The 20,072-nt window shown below is 41.6% G+C and overlaps 1 protein-coding gene across 11 annotated transcripts in view; it reads left to right on the top strand.

Moving 5' to 3' along the window:
• The first annotated feature begins 7,428 nt into the window (after positions 1-7,428).
• Positions 7,429-20,072, top strand: part of PTGER3 (prostaglandin E receptor 3) — an 84,336-nt gene continuing 71,692 nt past the window's right edge. For all 11 annotated transcript variants that reach the window (XR_004958870.1, XM_036255513.1, XM_036255514.1 and 8 more), the window contains exon 1: positions 7,429-8,548. Coding sequence is in view for 10 of the 11 variants with exons in the window: in XM_036255513.1 (XP_036111406.1) it covers positions 7,655-8,548 (894 nt within the window). In the remaining variant the exon portion in view is untranslated. The remainder of the gene's footprint in view (positions 8,549-20,072) is intronic.

Here is a 20,072-nt window from a genome sequence, read left to right on the forward strand (position 1 = left end):
TTAAATAGTAATATTCAGGGATGGCAAACAAAAAAGCAGAAACTTATGTGTTTGGGGTGAAAATATATTTGTATGAGCATAGAAAAAAGCCTGAATAAATACACCCCAAGCTGTTAATATTGGTCATTTGGGAGTGAAAGGAGAGGTGAGGAGGATATTAACATTTAAAAATATAATCTAGCCCCGGCCTGTGTGGCTCAGTTGATTGGAGCCTCATCCCATACACCAGAAGGTGGCAGTTCAATTCCCCAAGCGGAGGCAACTGATCAGATGTTTCTCACATTGATGTTTCTTTCTTTCTCTCTCTCTCTCTCTCTCTCTCAAATCAATAAAAAAATAATAAAAAATAAAGATATTTAAAAATATAATCTATATGCTGTTTAAACTTTTTTGTTTGGATCAATTTGTTACAATAAACATAATTAAAAACGATAAGCTCAAGGCAATTAAAAAAACTTGCGGTAGATTAGGCAAAAGATGGTAGTTACCTGAACCAGTGTGGTAACTTTGGAGATGGAGCCAAGTGAACATACATGAAATATATTTTTTAATTAGAATTAATATTACTGGATGATGGGTTGAAGGACAGATGATGAAAAGGGAAGACTCAAGGATGGCTATGGGATTTCTTGCTTGAGTAACTGTGTGGTAGTGTTACATACCGAGATTGGGGAGATTTAGGTGGAACCAGGCGTGGGAAAGAAAACCTGAAGTTCCATTTGAACTTGGTGAGGTGTCTATGCACTATCCAAATTGGATAACATAGTCAATGAGGTTGGAGTTCAAAGGAGAAGTGTAGGCTGCAGATATAAATTTGGGGGTCATCAGTGTATAGCAGTCCACTTCTAAGGATTTATCATGTCATGTAAAAATAAATGTGCATGCCAATATATACAAAAATGTTGCACCACTTCTTCTTATAGCAAAAATTAGAGATAATCCAAACATTAAGAAAGAATTTGTTACATTATTCTTGGTATTTAAGAAGAATGAGGAATTTCTGTGCATATTGACAAAGGGATAATAACATGTTAAATGTTAAAAACAAAAGACAGCCCTGGCCAGTGTGGCTTGGCTGGAGCATCGTCCTGTGCATCTAAGGGTCAAGGGTTTGATTCCTAGTCAGGGCACATACCTGGGTTGCAAGTTCCGTCCTAGGCTGGGGTGCGTAGTAGAGGCAACTGATTGATGTTTCTCGTGTTTATCTCTTCATCTCCCTTCCTTTTTCTCTAAAATCAACAAAACAAAAATATATCCTCAGGTGAAGATTAAAACAAAGACAAAAAACAAGTTGCAGGAATCCTTCCAGTAATAATGGGAGGGTTAAAATGTCACATGGATTTTTCTCCTGTTATAAATAAGAGGGGAAAAAAACCCCTATAAATCTATAATATTTATAGTTTTAAGATTAAATGTAGTTACATTTACTCTACGATTCATGTTGTGTTAGATAAGATTTATTTTTATTTGCATACATGTATCCAGTTTTTCCAGGACCATTTTTTGAAAAGTTTTATTTATTGGATTACCTTAACATCTTTGCTGAAAATTAAATTTTGTATGTATAGATGGATGTGTGTGTGTGTGTGTGTGTGTTTATGTCTTTGTATCTATATATCTGTATATCTGTACCTATCTATCTGTATAGATATCTTTTTACCTATATATCTCTATAGCTATGTCTATAGTCCTCTGTTCCATTGAACTGTGTGTCTTTATGCCATTATTTCACTGCCCAGCAGATAACAATGATAAAATCTGGTCTAAAATTTTAAAACAACTATTTAAATTCAGTGGAAAGCATTTTTCAAAAGCATGCCAAAATTGGAGGCAATTAATCTCAAAAACTGAAACGGAAAAGGGTAAGAATTAAGAATTACTGGCAATTAGTGGGAATTAGTAGTGGAAAAATCACAGCCTAAGTGGGACGAAAAGTGTCAACAATATTGATTGGAGGTCAAGGCTGGAAAAGCCACTAAGAATTTAAATAGGAAATACAGGCAATGAGAACCACAAAAGGAATGAACTAGAACTTCTGCTCAAATCTCTTTGACAGCTAAACTATACATGAGTGAGGATCCCCCTGGAACCTGGTGAAAATCTAGTCTTAAAAGGTAAAACTACTCAAGACGACATTGGTGCTTTTCTTACACGAATGCATTGCCCTTTGCATGTCCTTTGGGTGGCATAAAGCTGAAGTTTTCAAGCTTGAAATGTCAGGGCACAAACCAAAGCTGGCAGAGCAGCTAGAAATTGGAGGAAAATTTCTATAATCAATGAAAGCCCAGAGAGGGTGGTTCCCATTCCTCATTGACCAACAAATAATGTAGTGATAGTGTAGATCAGTCAGTCCCCAGGGAACCTGGCTATAGGAGCAGCCGTGAGAAACCCTGAGAACAGAGAAGAGATAGCAGCAGCTACACACCACAGGAGAGGAAACGTTGGCAGTTTGAATCCAGGCAAGTTAACTGCCATCAGTACCCTCCCCACCCTCACCCCTCAAATCTGTAATTTTTCTGGAGAAAACAATGGAATCCACAGTCACTACAGTATACTAACTATAATGTCCAGTTTTCAATTGAAAAGGACTAGGCATGTAAAGAAATAGGAAGAAAAGTTTGGAGAAAGGCTGTCAATACAAGAGACTCAGTGTATCCAGATATTTGATTTAGCAAAGTCATTAGAGCACCTCCTTTATTGTGTTAAAATTGTAGTTATATTGATGGATGTCTGTGTGTCAAATTTACCTTGGGTTCTTGAGATAAGTCCTATTTGATCATGAAAACTACATATTTTTCCAATGTTTTTAAATAAAAACTGTACATAGTTTTTTCAATTGGGTTTCATATGAGATCCTACCCCCCTGGCAAATCACAAAAGCCATTGAGATTAGCATTCTTGCTTCATTTATTTTGAATTTTTAAAAATCAAGAGTTTTGCACTGAAATATAAACTCCATAAATGTGTAGGCTTTTGTGTGTGTGTGCTCATGTATGCATGCGTGTGTGTTTGTATCCTTAACAACTTGTAACATGTCTGACACCAAGTAGGTGCTCAATAAATATTTATTGAGTAAATGTCTAAAAAAATATGCTGAAATTACAAGTTGACCCCAGGAAGTAAGAATTGCAGATATTTTCCATCCATGATGAGGTAATCAAGAGCCTGATTATGTGAAACTAGATTTTAATCATGTTTTTGTATTCATATCAATGTTAAGATTTCTTAATAGAAGTTCAGAAGAAGTAAATATTTCAATATTAATTGTTGTGAATTTTAAATGTAAGATATAGGAGGGATGCAATTAAATTTGTGGATTAAAATTTTTAGGGCAAAAATCCAGTTATAATATATAATGGATGAATATATACTTAAAATTTGTTTTTTGTTTTTATAATCCTTATCCCAGGATATTTTTCCACTTATTTTCAGACAGAGCGAGAGGAAGAGATAGAGAGAGAGAGAAACATGGATGTGAGAGACACATCGATTGGTTGCCTCCCGCACGACCCTAACCAGGACCAGGGACCAAACCGCACCCTAGATATGTGCCCTTGACTGGACTCAAACCCATGACTTTTTGGTCCGAGGGAAGACTCTCTAACTGCTGAGCCAAACCAGCCAGGGCTATACTTTAAATTTTTAAAAAAATATTTGAATATGTAATCTGACAATGTAACTTTAATCCTCCACTGATTTATTGATTAAGCAGACATGCCAGTTTGTACTCTCAAAGGAAAACAAAATGAGCAGAGTTATGAATTAGTGAGTTTTGACCCCTAGGAATAATATCAGAGGTTCCTTAAGCAAAACATGTATTTGTCTTTCAGAAATTCTCTTCAATCTAGTCTACAGTATGTTATTAGACTTTTTAGTCACTAGAGGGTGCTGGTGACCAAAATTCAGAAATTCATACTGTTTCTGCTCTAACATCAGAAAAGTCCTAAAGAGGTCCGGTGTGGTGGCTTGGTCTGAGCTTCTGTCCTGTGCACCTTTGCGGGTTCCTTTTCCAATCCGGGCACATACCTAGGCTGTGGGTTTGGTCCCGACTGGTCCCCAGTAGGGGCTCAAAAGGGAGGCAGCCAATGGATGTTTCTCTCTCACGTGGATCTCTCTCTATGTCTCTCTCTCTCTCTCTTCCTAAAAGCAACACTTTTTTAAAAGTGCCAAACAGAATCTAGCTGCCAGAGTCCTGTTTGTGTGCATCCTCAGATCCCCTAAATCACTGGTTTGCAATGTGAATAGCTATAAAACAGACAACTTAAAATTGAATGAAACAAAACACTGAAAGAAGGAAAGTGTTTCACAAAAGATCTGATGGCACATTAGTGTAGAGGTGAGTAAAAGGGGTTAACGTTAATTCTTGGATACTACATAACCCGATGTTTGTTCCTATTACATGAAGTTCAATTATATATATATATAATTTTAAAACAACTTTAAATTTTATTTTTCAATTACAGTTTACATTAAATATTTTGTATTAATTTCAGGTATACAGCATAGTGGTTATCAATCATATTCTTTACAAAGTGTTCCCTGCAATATTTCAGTTATACACCTGACACTATACCTAGTTGTTGCAATAGTATTGACTATATTCCTTATACTGTACTTTACATCCCTGTGACTATTTTTTAATTATCAGTCTAAACTTCTTAATCCCTTTATCTCTTTCACCTAGTACCCCAATCTTCCTCCCCTCTGGCAACTGCCAGTCCACTCTCTGTGTCTATGAGTCTGTTCCAACTTTGTTTGTTTATTGAGAAAGTAAAAATTTAAAGAAGTCAAATATTGCCCAGCCTTTGTGGCTCAGTGGTTGAGCGTCGACCTATGTATGCATCAAGAGGTCGCTGGTTCAACTCCCAGTTAGGGCACATGCCCAGGTTGTGGGCCAAATCCCCAGTAGGGGGCATGCAGGAGGTGGCCAATCAATGTTCTCTCTCATCGATGTTTCTATCTCTCTCTCCCTCTCCCTTCCTCTCTCTCTAAAATCAACAAAGAAACAATTTTAAGTCAAATATTTATAATTAAAATGAGAATAATTCAGTTTTGCTTTCTTAGCTATATGAATCATAAAATGGTCTTTAATATTTAAATAAAATACATAATTACACTATAAATTTATTGCTGAAAAATTAAATTTAATATGTACTTTAGGTAAAGTGTGTATCTAAGGATACCATCAAATATTTTCATTTTCAAATGACAGTCTAGAGAAATACTTTCCCAATTTTGGGGTTAAGATTAATTCAAATTAGTAAAACAAAAGTTTAGGGGACATTTAAAAAGCGAACCACTTCACTACTCCTTCTTAGCTATTGTTCTCATTAGAAATATGACATTTAAAAAAAATTTGAAAAGTGCAAGACAATTTTAAATGACAGCAAAACACAACATAAAATGAAATTAGTAATGGGATTAATGCATGTTGTTAAAATTGAGTTTAAATTACATTTTGATTTTTCTCCTTTAAAGCTCTCCAGACCGCAGGCCGACGCTCTAACCGCTGAGCCAAACTGGCCAGGGCTCTCCTTTAAAGCTCTCAAGCAGAATCAAAATAGCACAGAAAGAAAGAATGCAGGAGAGCATAAACCATTCTCATCATCCACCATTCATTTATATCCCAAAAGGATACCAATTAAGCTAGAAATGACAAAGAAACTGACATGACCAGCTCCAAAATTTTATCTGACGCCTGAGTAATGGCCTTCACAGTATACTCTATGATTAGGTCTAATTTCTTAAACATGAAGAAAAATGCAGTTTGTAAATAATTTACAAAATATTTTCATGAACAAGGTGAAGAGACAAAAAAGGGGGGGGGGCATAAAAACCAGGCACTTTCTAGATTCGGCTAGAACTGATCTTACCACTGATGTGCACCTGCTAAGAGTGTTGATGGTATCCATGGGAGAAACACTGTGCTTCTAGTAAGAAGGCAGACTGGGGAATTACTGAAAGACTTAGGCATATCTTCTGACTTCATGGAGCCTCAGTTACCTCATCACAAAAGGGGGTTAATAATAATAGCAATGGGACCTTGGAGGATCTCTGACAAAATAAGAAAATACTTGTGAAAACACATAAAATATTGTCTTAATAAAAGATGTTACTAGGTGACTGTGCCCATTTCACTAAAGGTGAAGCTCTTCCTAACATCTCAACAGTTTCCAGTCTGAATTTAGAAAAATGGGCAAGGGGTGGAGAACGTTTGGGCATGCCTCCCTCCTGCGACATTTCCCCCCACACCCCAATTCCCACAGCTGGCAGCAGTTGTCAGCAGGGTCTCAGATATGCAAGTGGCTGCCACCTGCCTCTAGCTGCTTTTGTTAACTTTTTAGCTAACTTGTTTTTAAGGGGGAATTTAGGTGGGAGGTGGTAATTGGGCTATCTTCATTTTTTTAATTCGACCATCAGATTTTATTTTGTTTCCCTGAACCTGTTTCCTTATGTCTGGAGGTCCTGTTGTAACCCAGGACAATCAACCTCACTCAGACACAAAGTAGTTTTGAATATTGGGAGCTTTATTACCTGCGCAGGGACTGCAGCCAACCTACGCAGAGGAGAACTGCAGCCCCGATCTCAGGGGGAGGGTTGCTTATATAGGACAGGGGTTACTCAAGAGTTTAGCAGAGCAAGCAAGCTACGTGTACAGAAGGAGATATCAGCAGTTAGTAGCTGTAAAAGTTGTTTATTTTATATTTCTTAACATTTACTAGACCCTAGCCTTGAATGTCTCATTGCCCCGCCTGGCATCTCCTGATTAGTTAATCTCATGGTCAATACCCTTGTGGTCATGGGGATGCATACCTTCCTCTTCAAGAGTTTTTGCAAAAACAACTGGGGTTCAAGGGACCCAGGAGATGTTCCTTCTTCTAGCAGATGGAGAAATACTGGATTATAACAGTACTACTAATTTTACACGTTTCGGGAGCCCCGGGGAAACAACGGAGCAGCCTGGCCTGCTCGTGACTTTTCCAGAGTCCTGAAGTAGAACGGGGAAAAGTTCGCAATCGGCTTTGCAAAGGAGTGTGGTTTGCCTAGATTACTTTGGGACAGGTGGGTTCCACTTGTCACGGGTACACAAGAGCTTCAAGGGGGAGGATCCAGTTCCTGTGAGTGGAGCAGGGCGGGCGCTCTCGCCCGCCTTGGCAACTTGGCGGGGGCTGGGAAGCCCAGCGAACATTTAACCCCCGCCGCCCATGGGCGCTCCGGCGGCAGAGACCGGTGGAAATGCAGGGCGGGTGAGGGCGTCCGGGCGGCCAGAAGCCGGGCATTTCGAGAGGATCCCTCCTGGAGGTTTTCCCAGCTCGCGCGCGCGGTTGCTTCTCCCTGCTCCTCCCACCGCACTTAAGCCAACACCCACAGGTGCCCCGCCCCCCTGGGCCTTATAGAAGGGGCGAGGCACCTCTGCACGCGTGGGAGCTACAGGCTTCCCCGAGCCGACGGCGCGGCTGCCTGCTTGGCCCGAAACCCCAAGCGCCGCCGCGGCCGATGTAGGCAAGCGAGGCGGCGGCTGCGCCCGCATCATGGGAGGCAGCTCCACCCCAGCACCAGCCCGGGTCGCTACTGACCTCCTCGGTCTCCCGCGCCCCGTCTGCCAGCAACAGCTGCTGCTCTCTGGGCTCAGTCCTATCCTCACCTCGAAGACATGAAGGCGACCCGGGGCGACGGGAGCGCCCCTTTCTGCACCCGTCTCAACCACTCCTACTCGGGCATGTGGGAGCCGGAGCGCTCCAGCGAGGCGCTGGGCAACCTTACGCGTCCCGCGGAGACCGGCGAGGACTGTCGCTCGGTGTCCGTAGTGTACCCGATCACCATGCTGATCACCGGCTTCGTGGGCAATGCGCTGGCCATGCTGCTGGTGTCCCGGAGCTACCGGCGTCGGGAGAGCAAGCGCAAGAAGTCGTTCCTGCTGTGCATCGGCTGGCTAGCGCTCACCGACATGGTCGGGCAGCTGCTCACCAGCCCCGTGGTCATCGTCGTGTATCTGTCCAAGCAGCGCTGGGAGCACCTCGACCCGTCGGGGAGGCTGTGCACTTTCTTCGGTCTGACCATGACTGTCTTTGGGCTCTCCTCGCTCTTCGTCGCTAGCGCTATGGCCGTCGAGCGGGCGCTGGCCATCCGGGCCCCGCACTGGTACGCGAGCCACATGAAGACGCGCGCCACCCGCTCGGTGCTACTCGGCGTGTGGCTGGCGGTGCTCGCCTTCGCCCTGTTGCCGGTGCTGGGTGTGGGCCAGTACACCATCCAGTGGCCCGGGACGTGGTGCTTCATTAGCACCGGGGGAGGCGGCAACGGGACTAGCTCCCCGCGCAACTGGGGCAACCTTTTCTTCGCCTCCACCTTTGCCTTCCTGGGGCTCTCGGCGCTGACCATCACAGTCGCCTGCAACCTGGCCACCATTAAGGCCCTGGTATCCCGCTGCCGGGCCAAGGCCACGGCGTCGCAGTCCAGCGCCCAGTGGGGCCGGATCACGACTGAGACGGCCATCCAGCTCATGGGGATAATGTGCGTGCTGTCGGTCTGCTGGTCGCCGTTGCTGGTAGGTAGTTCCAGGGTATGCAGAGGTCTGGGTGGGGCGCCTGCGGACAGTGGAGACTTCTCAAAGTGACAGCACCAGCAGAGGTGTGTTTGCAACCCCAGGGCATCGGGGAAGCCTTTCTGCCCGAGCTGGTCTGGGTTGCAGCTTCAGAGCTGAGTTCCTCATTTACTTACTGAGCGCCTTCCAAGTACCAGACATTGCGGGTTCTGGTTATACACATACGGAGACCACAAGGGCGCTCACATTCTAATCGGGGCGAGAAAGAGAATACCAAAGTATGCTTTCAGTGTGTGTGCAGAGATAGAAGTTTCTTCTGGGTGCATGGCAAACAGAATGGCGATGACAGCTGTAGCGTGTGGCTCTGGGTTTCCCCTTTATGTCAAATACCTTTGCACATTGAGGCGATTTTCAGTCTGCAAAAAGTTCTTTACCTGCCACCAAAGGCAGGCACTGCCCTCTTACAGCTTCTGAGCCTCGGTGCGTTCCCTCAGCTCAGCCTGCGCTAACCTTCCTTGCTGGCTTGAGGCAGGAGTGTGAGGTGCATTTGTGGCTGAGCCAGCCCCAGCCCTTTGGAATGGTGCTGGACCCTCTGGAAGTGCTTTACTGACAAGACCTTGTAACTCCCACTGGCCAGCCTTTGCATACCTTTGTGCCAACTATTCTGGACATGGGGCAAGGCCAATCCTAGGGTAGGAGGTAGGGGTTTCTGCCTCCTCAGCTCCTCACAGAGGGCACAGTCTGGGAGCAAGTGACGTTTCTACAGATCCCCTGTCTAACACCCACTCTTACATCATACTTTCCTCTGTTACTTTTAGCTGGAGATTTCTGTGGTAAGTGCTGTTTACTAATTCCTGATGAATGGAGGCTTATTTGGGCCTCAAGCAGACTGGCTTAGTAGGAGTTATGTTGCAGAAAGAACAACCTGACCGAGTTATGACATATTGTGTATATTAGACCTGGAAATTTATTAGACAGCTGTGAAAAACTTCTGAAACCCCTGGACAGAGTTTTTAAAACCCACACTGGTAAAATATGCATAACATAAAATTGACCATTTTCACCATTTTAAGTGTACAGTTCAGTGATATTAAATACACTGACATTGCTGTGCAGCACTTATAGTTTTAAATCTTTTGTATTTAAAAATAGAACCATAGTTCCTTTTCCCCTCTCATCTTCCCCTTCATTTGACAAAGCAGATATTCCAGAACACCTGTGTTTAACTGGTATATTATATTTAGAGCACAAGTCTTGGCTCCAAGCCAGTGAGGATGTGCGGTGACAAGGAGAGTTATGTTAGGACCCAACTGCCCACAAGTCACTGTATGGTCACAGTTCTGCATTCCAGGAACTGGAACTCAGGCTAATGTCATCACCACAGCTTATCAAAACCAGCACCAATTTTAGACATATTTACTTCTATGGTTGAAGGATGGAATGTGTAGGTGGCCAAGCAGAGGGGAAAAGGAGTTCTAAATAATTAACACTTTACTATGATAATTAATGTAACTTTAAAGGCAACGAAATATCTGAATTTTTCACAACTGCCCTTTGATCCCATATCCTTTAGTTAGCTCTGTCACACTCTTGGGGAAAAAAATGCAGTTAAGTCATATGAATAAAATGCTTATCTATACAGTTAACCAAACTTATAGTTGTTTGTGTGTGTGTGGGGGGGGGGGGTGTTTACTTCTTGTGTTGGGTTGTTGTTTTTTTGAAGAAGAAGAAGAGATACTATGTACAGTAGTGTGTCTTTTATTTCAAAATGTTGATCTAATACCATGAGCCCAGTGGCCTTAGAAAGAATTGATATCAATTTTGAGACTTGTAACCTAGGATGGCCAAACTTGCTCTCTTAAGACAGGTAGTATCTGGAAATAGTTTTATTTAATTTCAATTAATATCTGTATTTAAACAGTATCTATTGACTTGCAGCATTTTATCAGATATTTTATTAATTTGGTTCTTATAAAAACATTAAACTTAAAAATTTTTAACTTGAAAGATTATATCAAAAAGGAGAAATTCAAGATTTGCAAAGTTAGTAGTTTTCAAATTAAACCAAATAGTTCTATCTTCTGTTTTGTGCACCATTGAAATTAAATCTCCAAATATCTTGAGAAAACTGTACAGTAAAAAGCTGGAATTATTTCAAAAGAAAGAAACTGACAAAGCTGCTTTCTTAATAGGTGAGAGAATTATAAGAATGAAAACACTAGAATTTAGTGAATTGAATTTTCAGTGTATCAGTGTTAAAGTGAGAGATCGTTTTCCACACTTTTTTCCCCTTAACTATGGGTAAAATATAGATTCCCTGTTGGCTTTTGTTGAGTTGTGCATAGATACTAACATAATTATCCAAACCCCCTCCTTGAAAGGACCCTGAGTATATCTTGTCTTGGAAGACTATCGTGATTATAATAATATTCAATTGTTACTGCCGGATTACTTAGCAGAGAAGCGTAATAAGGAAACATCTGAATTGCTACAAGTTCCACTACACAAACACTTAAATATAGGTTATCTATGGTGCAGATGAGAGGTTTTTTTTACTTCTTTTTCCCCAGAAACTTTACAAAATACAATACAAAATGTGAAATTGAGTGAGATTACAGTGGGAAACGATGTCATTGTGTCTATGATTCTTAGCCCTTTTTATACTTATTTGCCATTCTTTGGAATTAGCCGGTTGACTCAGCAATGCAATCTATTTAATGTTTTAATATTATTATTATTATTATTTTAATTTTTAGGAACCACAGTCACCAAATAGTTTAGTTATTTGACAGGATAGTCTAGATTCCAAAAGCAGGAATAACCTCAGGGTGTTGTTGAGAGAAACTGTGAGTACATGTTGTGCTTTTGTAAACCAGGCGTTCCCCCAACAGGTAGAATGTGGCTCATACTGTACCTATCTTACAAATAGTAAATATAAAGTAACCATCAACATTGTGAAAAGTGAGGTATGAGGAACAGAGTTTCTCATTTACAACTTTGGAACTGGATAAAAGCAGCCTTAGAAACTCTTACCTTTAATCCTGAACCAGCATATTCCTTGCTCAATATCCACAAATGCAGACAGGATACTTCATTCAAGAAGATATTTCACAATGTGGATGTAACTTTTTTTAATGAAAAGAATCACTGATATATTGTGATAAATGAAATTTGCCTCAAATATACTATACGTGATAGATTATTTTACAGAAATAATGCTGTTTTATAGTATAAAAAAGTTTTGCTCAAGTGCTTATTTTCTCTGCCTATAAATTTCTGCCATACACAGGATATAGTTTTAGGGGAAAATGACTAAACATGTGAATTGGCATAATAGAGAAAACCTTCTATGATTTGCTTTTCTAAGAATTGAGATTATTTAGAATTCTTTACATTTTTTGAGTTGACTAGAATACATTTTAAGTACTGTGAAAGGGACATTACATAGATTTATGAAAAATTGGTCCAAAAGTTAGAATCTGTTCAGAGAGGCAGAGTTCCCACATTTATGAGTGAAACACTTAGAAAAAAATACAAGATAGGAGGTAATTCATGCCTTTGCCTTTGACTCTGGGAAGAAAGTTCATCTGTATTTGTCAGAGTCGGCTTCCAGGGAGAGGTGGGGTGACATAGCTTGAGCTCGGAGCCGAGAGCCACTGGCCCAGCAAGCCAGCCAGATGACAAAGTGTGCACACGTGAAGGACGGGGAGGACCGTTTGAAAGGCTCGGGGCCACACTGAGGTAGATAAGATGAACATAGGATGAGACTTGTGTTCTTTTGCCAGTAGGCAGTACAGTCTCTCTCTTCTTTTTTTTTTTTTTTAATAGAGGAGAGAGCTTTTAAAAGATTGGCAGTGCAGTGGTGTGGATAGCTTTGGGCTGGAAAAGGGAAAGTGAGATCAGTTATGGCTTGCTTTTGCAGGCTGGCTAGGGCCTTAGGCTAGAGGCAGTGGGAAGAGATGAGTCACGGAAGGAAAGGTAAGAGAGAACTAATGCTATTAGGAATGGTTAATTTACGGAGTGATTGATTCAGCAAACATGTCTTACATCTACTATGTCCTATTCACTGTGATAAATTACCTCATTTGACTGCATCTCGTCAGAGGGCCATTGTTTTCCACATCATTCAGATGAAGAACTCAAGTATAAAGAATCTGAGAATTAGAATAATTCAGGGTATCCGACTGAGTTTATTTTCAATTGTTGTTGTTGTTGTGGATTTGTTTGCTTAACTTAGAGGCCATGAATTCTAGTGCTAATAGTGGTAGTGGGCAAGTGACATATCCTTCTGTCTGTGAAGTGCGGAGATAGGACTAATAGATAGCTAAGGTCTTTATCTATTTATGTTATTCTCAGGTTTTCTTATTTGGAAGAATCATGGGTCAAGGAACCAGAATGCAAAGCTTGGGAAAGAGAGACTGGTGTGTGTGTGTGTGTGTGTGTGTGTGTGTGTGCATTTTTTTTTTTTTAGGTAAGAATGGGGTATCCTGAGTGACTACGGCTTTTGGACACAGAATATAAAATGGTGGATTATCTAAATGATCTATCCTGAAAGTCAATATAACTTGAAGATTGAGATAAATCAGACCTAAAAAAAAAACCAAACATGCAGATTTTTAATTCTGAGTTTATCAGAGAGAGCCAAGGATTAAACAGTTCTAAAGGCATCAGATTTGAAGAAATTCAGATGGTCTGGAGTTATAGCATAATTGTGACTCATTGGCCTTTCTCTTTTGAAAAAGCTGTGAAGGTCAATGACTCAATTATGAAAGTTTCCACAGGTTCCGTTTTCTGGGAATAACATTCAGGAATATACACCACAAGCCTTTGTAATAGAGGGTGATTCTTCTGGGAGTGTGGAGAGGGTACTGGATGTCATGTTTCAGTTTTTAGATAGGCCTTGCATTACAGGGAAGCAATGGGGGGAAGTGCCCCCCAAAATGTCTCCCATTTCTGTTCTATTTTTATAAGCCACCAGTGTTCCACATTTATCCCATTCATGCCTCAGGGCTCTGAGCGCTACAGCTGGAACCTGTCAAATTCTGATTCCCCCGTTTTCCTTAATCCCTTGCTGTACGGCTAACTAAGACGTCTGTATTTGAACTCCAGCCATACTTCTCGAGGATTACAGATGGCCTCTCCATGTGTGCATAACCGATGGACATGGACGACAAAGCTGGGGACGCGTGGGGGGATGGGGAGGAGGGTGCCCATGGGGAAAAAAGGAGAAACATCTGTAACAAAAATAAATTAATAAAAATATATAAAATAAAATACAATAAAAAGATGGCCTCTCAAGTTCACCTTTTCCCTAGAAAATTCCAACTTTCACAGAGTAAAGAGGGTAGCCCAAGAAGCCTAGTTTTTCTTGGAGTTCCTCTTATATCTTGTCTCCTAAGTGTATGTTAATATTTTATAGTAAACACAGTAATTCTTTCTTTTTTAAAAAATTCTCACCCGAGGATATTTTTCTATTTATCTTCAGATAGAGTGGGAGGGAGGGAGAGAGAGAGACACATCGACGTGAGAGGGACACATCAACTAGTTGCCTCCCACATGACCTGAACAGGGCCAGGGATGGACCGAAACCGAGGTACATGCCCTTGACTGGAATTGAACCCATGACTCATTGGTTCACAGGCCATTGCTCTAGCCACTGAGCAAACCAGTCAGGGTGTAATTTATTCTTATACAGAAATGATAATTGGACAGCATGTGACTTCTTCACTCGAGAGAGGGAAGTAGCACCATGGAGGGGAAATTCTCTGTGATTCTTCTCTCTTTACTCAGAAAGCTTTTCTGTCCTTTTTTTTCCACTTGCCATGTGACCCCTCTGTCATTCAACAGTAGTTGCCAAGTGGTCATCCCACTTGGGTTGGCTAAGGTCTCAAGTTAGAAGCCACTCTGTTAGAGAAGATGTCCTTGATCCTCTCTAGGCTTGGTTGGGGAGTTCAGCCCCTTGGCCTCATAGCACCTACCTTGCATTTCCCTGTCATTGTCTGGGTCACACTTCATTGGACATATTGTTTGATTGACCTGCTGAGATTAGCTAAAATACCTGTCTTGTGCATTGATTGCTTTTTTCTTTTCTTCCCTTAGGAACTATAATTGCCTGCCATACAGGTATGCCTAATACATGCTTATTAACTGAATATCTAAGCGCCTAAATCAGAAGACAGTGTCTGATCCCAGTTACTTAAGCAATTAATTGTGTGACCTTAGATAATTCATTTGATATTTGTGTGATCTAGTCTCTTCTGTAAAACAGTCATAAAAACACCTACCTAGTTCATTTCACAGGATTGTAATAAAAACCAAGATAAATGTACATGAGAATAATTGGGAATATTCCTTCCATATTAGAAATATTGCTGTGGTGTTTTACTGGATGATAATGTTGACTTGTGTTTGGATCTTGAATCTGGAGAAAAGAGACAAGTGATGTTTTACAGCTTGATTTGTTATAGTCCACTGGGGGAAAAATGTGGTGGAGGATATAACTTTCAAGAAAAAAATAAAATAAGAAAAATAGTAAACCACATGTGCTTAAACTTTTACAAGGTATTGTAATTCATCCCCCTGGCTCTCCCCGGCCACCATTGCTCTTGCTCTCCTGCGTTCTGTCCGCCCTGGCGTCCTCTCCCCTCTCCGCTGCCAGGGAGCTCCCTAAATCTGACAAGGGCTGGATCCCATCTCCCTCTTTCTTAAATCTGTGGAGTAACCACTACCTTGTGCTCCGAAGACCTCTACCTCAGGTCTGAGATATGTTACCTGCCTTTCCAGTGAGGCACTTCTCCCTGAATTTCTCGGTGTGCTCAGACATGTCCTCGTGCAAATGTGTGCATCAAATTAATTGTGCATCTAGATAATGTCCTAGGTCAGATCATTCTGCAAACTTCTTAAGGGTAGAGCCTGTGCCTTGGTTTTCCTCATTTTCACAGGTGGTCAGAAGTGTTGGGGCTGAGCAGACTCTCCACCACTGACTCTCAGCTCAGAACTGAGTTCACAAGCGCCTCCCCTCGGACCACAGCGTGAGAATCCCGGCTGAAAACTGCCTCAAAGTTTGGCCAGGTCCTGACAAAGCGTTAATACTATTTTCAGCCTACAAATTCACCATCAAATGGCCCACCTGGACATTCTCTTGGGCAGCATTCATAAGGAGGACATTTCAATGGCTGACTTGGGCGCTTATTCAAAATCTATACATTATTTTGCTAGTACTGATTTTTATGATAGACGTTTAAGGAGCATAACCCTAAAAATGAAAGGTGATAGCAGAGATGGAAGAGGAGGCTTGATTTTACACACCTTCATTCTGTTAAAAACAGAAAGTTAATTATTAATTTAGGTAAGAGTCATATAATATAAATACAGGGTGACTCCTACAACAAACAGCATTACTATTTTAAAAAACCTTGGTAATACAGTAACAAAAATCAAGTTGGAGCTGGAAGACTATTTTAAGCAATTATTGATCCCCCCCAAAAATCAAATATAGTTCTGGAAATGTACGTTTCACTAATTCTTGGATATTTCCTGAAAGTAGATTAGATCTTTTTGTTTCTCCTTCTGAATACTTAATAAGTGCCATTTCCTGTGGTTGAGAATATGCTGCTGTTGGTGTGATTTATAAAAGTTTAGAAAAAAAAAGTATGCTGTCCATGATGAAAATAACAAAAGAGAGACTGTGAAAAATTAAATGCATTTTGGAGAATTCACTGGACAGTAAAGGAGAGTTTTTATTGCGGTCTTGATGCATGAAATTCCCTTGGTAATGCCCTGCTAACAACCACCTCCTTGAGTCAGGTAGAGCGTGCAGTTCTGATGTCCCCACATCGCTGAGCATCTCCACAGTCCCTGGGCAGCAGCGGAGATTAGTGGTCCAGTGACCACTGACTTGTAAGCTCCTGTTCTGTGGGAGGAACTGACTGAAGAAGCAGGTGAGGGCCACAGAGAGATGAAGGCACCGGAAGGCGGGAGACGTGGGTTCTGGTCTTGGCTTTTCTACCACATGAGAGAAGTCACTTTATCTTTCTGGTTTTCCTTTTTTTCACCAGCAAGATAAAACAATGATCAACTCTAACCTTCTCTTCAGTTGTGACTTCCTGTGGCCCTAAGTAGATAAAATCATTCCTGTCGGACATATTCTTTTAGATGCATGGAGGAAAACACCCCTAGACTTCTTAGGAAGAAGCATAGAAATGTATGCAGACAGAGTGGATCTTGTATTCTTTTTTTTTTCCTTTATTGATTTTAGAGAGAGAGAAAGTGAGAGGGAGAAAGAGATAGAAACATCGATAGAACATCGATTGGCTGCCTCCTGCATGCTCCCCACTGGGGATTAGGCCCATAACCTGGGTATGTGCTCTGACTGGGAATCGAACCAGTGACCTCTTGGTGCATGGGTTGATGCTCAACCACTGATCCACACTGGCCAGACAGATCTTGCATTCTTTTATACAGTCATTTTAGAATATTTATTGGATATTGCTGTATGCCTGCCATTTCACCACAGTGACACAATGGTGACCAGGCCTGAGTCATATGAGTGTAGGCTTTGAACAGTCCCATAGCTCTGGGAGGCCTATTCACAATGTGCTCCGTGGGCATGCTGCTCCTTTTTGAGCTATCCTCAGTAGCCCTGATGGTAAGCCAAGTAGACGCCCTACCTTCTTTCACAAAACTTTCTTTTTTTTAATCCTCACCCAAGGATATTTTTACATTTATCTTCAGACAGAGTGGGAGAGAGAGAGAGAGAGAGAGAGAGAGAGAGAGAGAGAGAGAGAAACATTGATGTGAGAGAGATACATCGATTGTTTGCCACCCACATGACCCAACCGGGACCAGATCAAACCACAACCGAGGTACGTGCCCTTGACCGGAATCAAACCGAGGACTCTTTGGTCCACTGACCAATGCTCTAACCCGTGAGCCAAGCCAGCCAGTTCCACAAAGCTTTCAGTATACTAAGGTAGACAGACAGTAAATAAATAATCATGCCAATAATCCAATGTAACCAGTCTGATGGGTCATTCCTGTGGTTTCTCGTGGCCACATAGTTCTGCTACTTCAGATTGGCCTCGTCTGGCAGAAGGCAGTGCTGGTCCATTGCTGCTGGAGCGTGCCCCTGCCCGGCTGCGGTGGAGGAGCGAGGAAGGCCAGCTGGACAGATTGGCCTGAGTAAGAGGGAGTGTCTGCAAGGGGAAGCAGGGAGGTAGGCATGGCCAAACCAGGCAGAACCTTGTCATTTCTGTTTGGAAGTTTAGATTTTCATCTTGAGTATGATGGAAAGCAACTGAAGGCTTTGAGTGATGGAATGACTTGATCTGCTTTATGTATTAGAAAGATCACTCAGGTTGCCTTATGAATCAGGAATGCGGGGCTTTAGAGCCGTGTCCTGAGGTCAGGTAGAGATGTAGAGGTGCTAATAAAGAAAAACATTTTTCCTGAAGTGTTGCTTTAAGAGAAGGGAGGGACATAATTTGGCACAGGATTGGGGGAAGGAGGCAATCTATGCAGAAGCACAGAGGGAACATTTGAGCCAGGTGTGCTGGGAATGGTAAGCAAATCTGTTTTCGTGGAAGTACATTTGAGAATGTCGAGAAATATGATGAGTCAAACCGGGGTGGAAGGGGCAGGGAGGGAGGAGTACATTGGTCCATTGCCTTGAAGATTGGGAATAGGAATTTGTATTTCATCTTGGACACGTTGTATTGTGTTTTTATACTTGTGTTCCATATTTGTGCAATAAAAGGGTTCACATTATAAAGTCTCTTGGTTCATAAAGGTCATTTAGTGAAACAACTCATCTAATGCTTGATCTCTTTCTAGGATATTCTTGGTGAAATTGTCTAAGCTTTGAACACCTTTCCTTAGAGGGAATTTGTTGCTTTTTAAGTGACACAAGGAATTTTCTAAGAGCCAAGAGTTGCGCCGGACATTTTCTCACAGATAATTTTATTTATTTCTTTCAACCCCATGCGTAGGCAGTATTAGCTCCAATGTACACGTAATGTAGAAACAAAAGCTGAAAGAGGTCGAACGATTTGGTAACAGAGCTACTAAATGGTCACGATGGGATTCCGAGACTGAGCTCTCTTCTCCAAGTGGTGCCTCAGAATAGCCCAGTTCATCTTAAACTGTTCTTCCCATTAGAAAGAGTCCATTTTTTAATATTGATTGAATTGGAGAATGGTACTAATTCTAGTCCTTGATTTACATGGAACAACGCTAAATTTAATTAGAGACGTTTTATTTTCTAAATTATGTGACACTATACTTCTATATTAGTTATCAAGGAGTTCCTTGATATAAATTTATGAACTGCAAAATAACATGAAATAATCTTGACAATGTCAGGAACAGGAGCTGTGATGTATTAATTCATTTAGCCAACACTTTGCGTGAATATCACTATGCTACCACCCGACGGAACAATGGCATGGCCCTCCTGGGCAGGGAATGTGCTCTTCACTGAATGAGACCCTAGAGTAATTTGACATTGGGAATCAAAACAGCAATGTCATTTTTCATTATCAATTTTCAATATAGGAACAAGCCTGAGTACCCTTTATAATTCATGTATTCACTCATGCACTCACTGATGGTTTATTGAGCACCTACTAAGTGTCAGGCACAGTTCTAGGTGCTAGAGATAGAGCAGTAAAATAGACTAGTTTCCTGCTCTCAGGATTGTGAATTCTAGTGGAAGGAGAAAATCAATCAATAGGTAAATAAACTAGAAGTTAGATTGTGGTAAAAAAAACGAAACTGTTAAGAAAATAAAATAGCAGGATGGGCTAGAGGGAGCCCGGGACACTTTTCTATATTGGGTTGTCAGGGAACAATGCCTCTGAAAGGTAGCATTTAAACTGAGTCCTGAATGAAAGGAAAGAACCGATGAACACCCTACAGAAAGAGCATTCTAGGCAAAGGGAATAGTAAAGGCCCTCTCTTGGTGTGTTCAAGGAATAGGAAGAAGGCCAGTGCAGCAGACAGGGAATGAGAGAGGAGGATGTGGAGTACTGTAAATAGAGGTCAAAGACCGTGTTGGGCATACAAATCCATATTCGGGAAATTCAACATGTATGTATGAAGAGAACACTGCGAGGTTTGAAGCAGGGGAGTGACATTAATCGATTTATGTTTTTAAAAGATCCTTCTGGCCCAGCTGGTGTAGCTCAGTGGTTGAGTATCGACCCATGCACCAAGAGGTTGCTGGTTCGATTCCCAGTCAGGGCACATGCCCAGGCTGTGGGCCTGATCCCTAGTGGGAAGCATGCAGGAGGCAGCCAATCAATGTTCTCTCTCATCAATGTTTCTCTCTCTCTCTCTCTCTCTCTCTCTCTCTCTCTCCTTTCCTCTCCCTCTAAAATCAATAAAGAAAAGATAATTAAAAAATTAAATAAATGATCCTCTGGAAGCTATGTGAAGACTAAACTGCAGAACGGCAAGAGCGGGAGTGGGGATAGCAGGTGGAAGGTACTGAAGTTGTCCAGGTGAGGCGGTAACAGCTGAGAGTCCAGTG

This window comes from Molossus molossus, unplaced genomic scaffold, assembly GCF_014108415.1.
Source record: "Molossus molossus isolate mMolMol1 unplaced genomic scaffold, mMolMol1.p scaffold_m16_p_12, whole genome shotgun sequence".
NCBI lineage: Eukaryota > Metazoa > Chordata > Mammalia > Chiroptera > Molossidae > Molossus > Molossus molossus.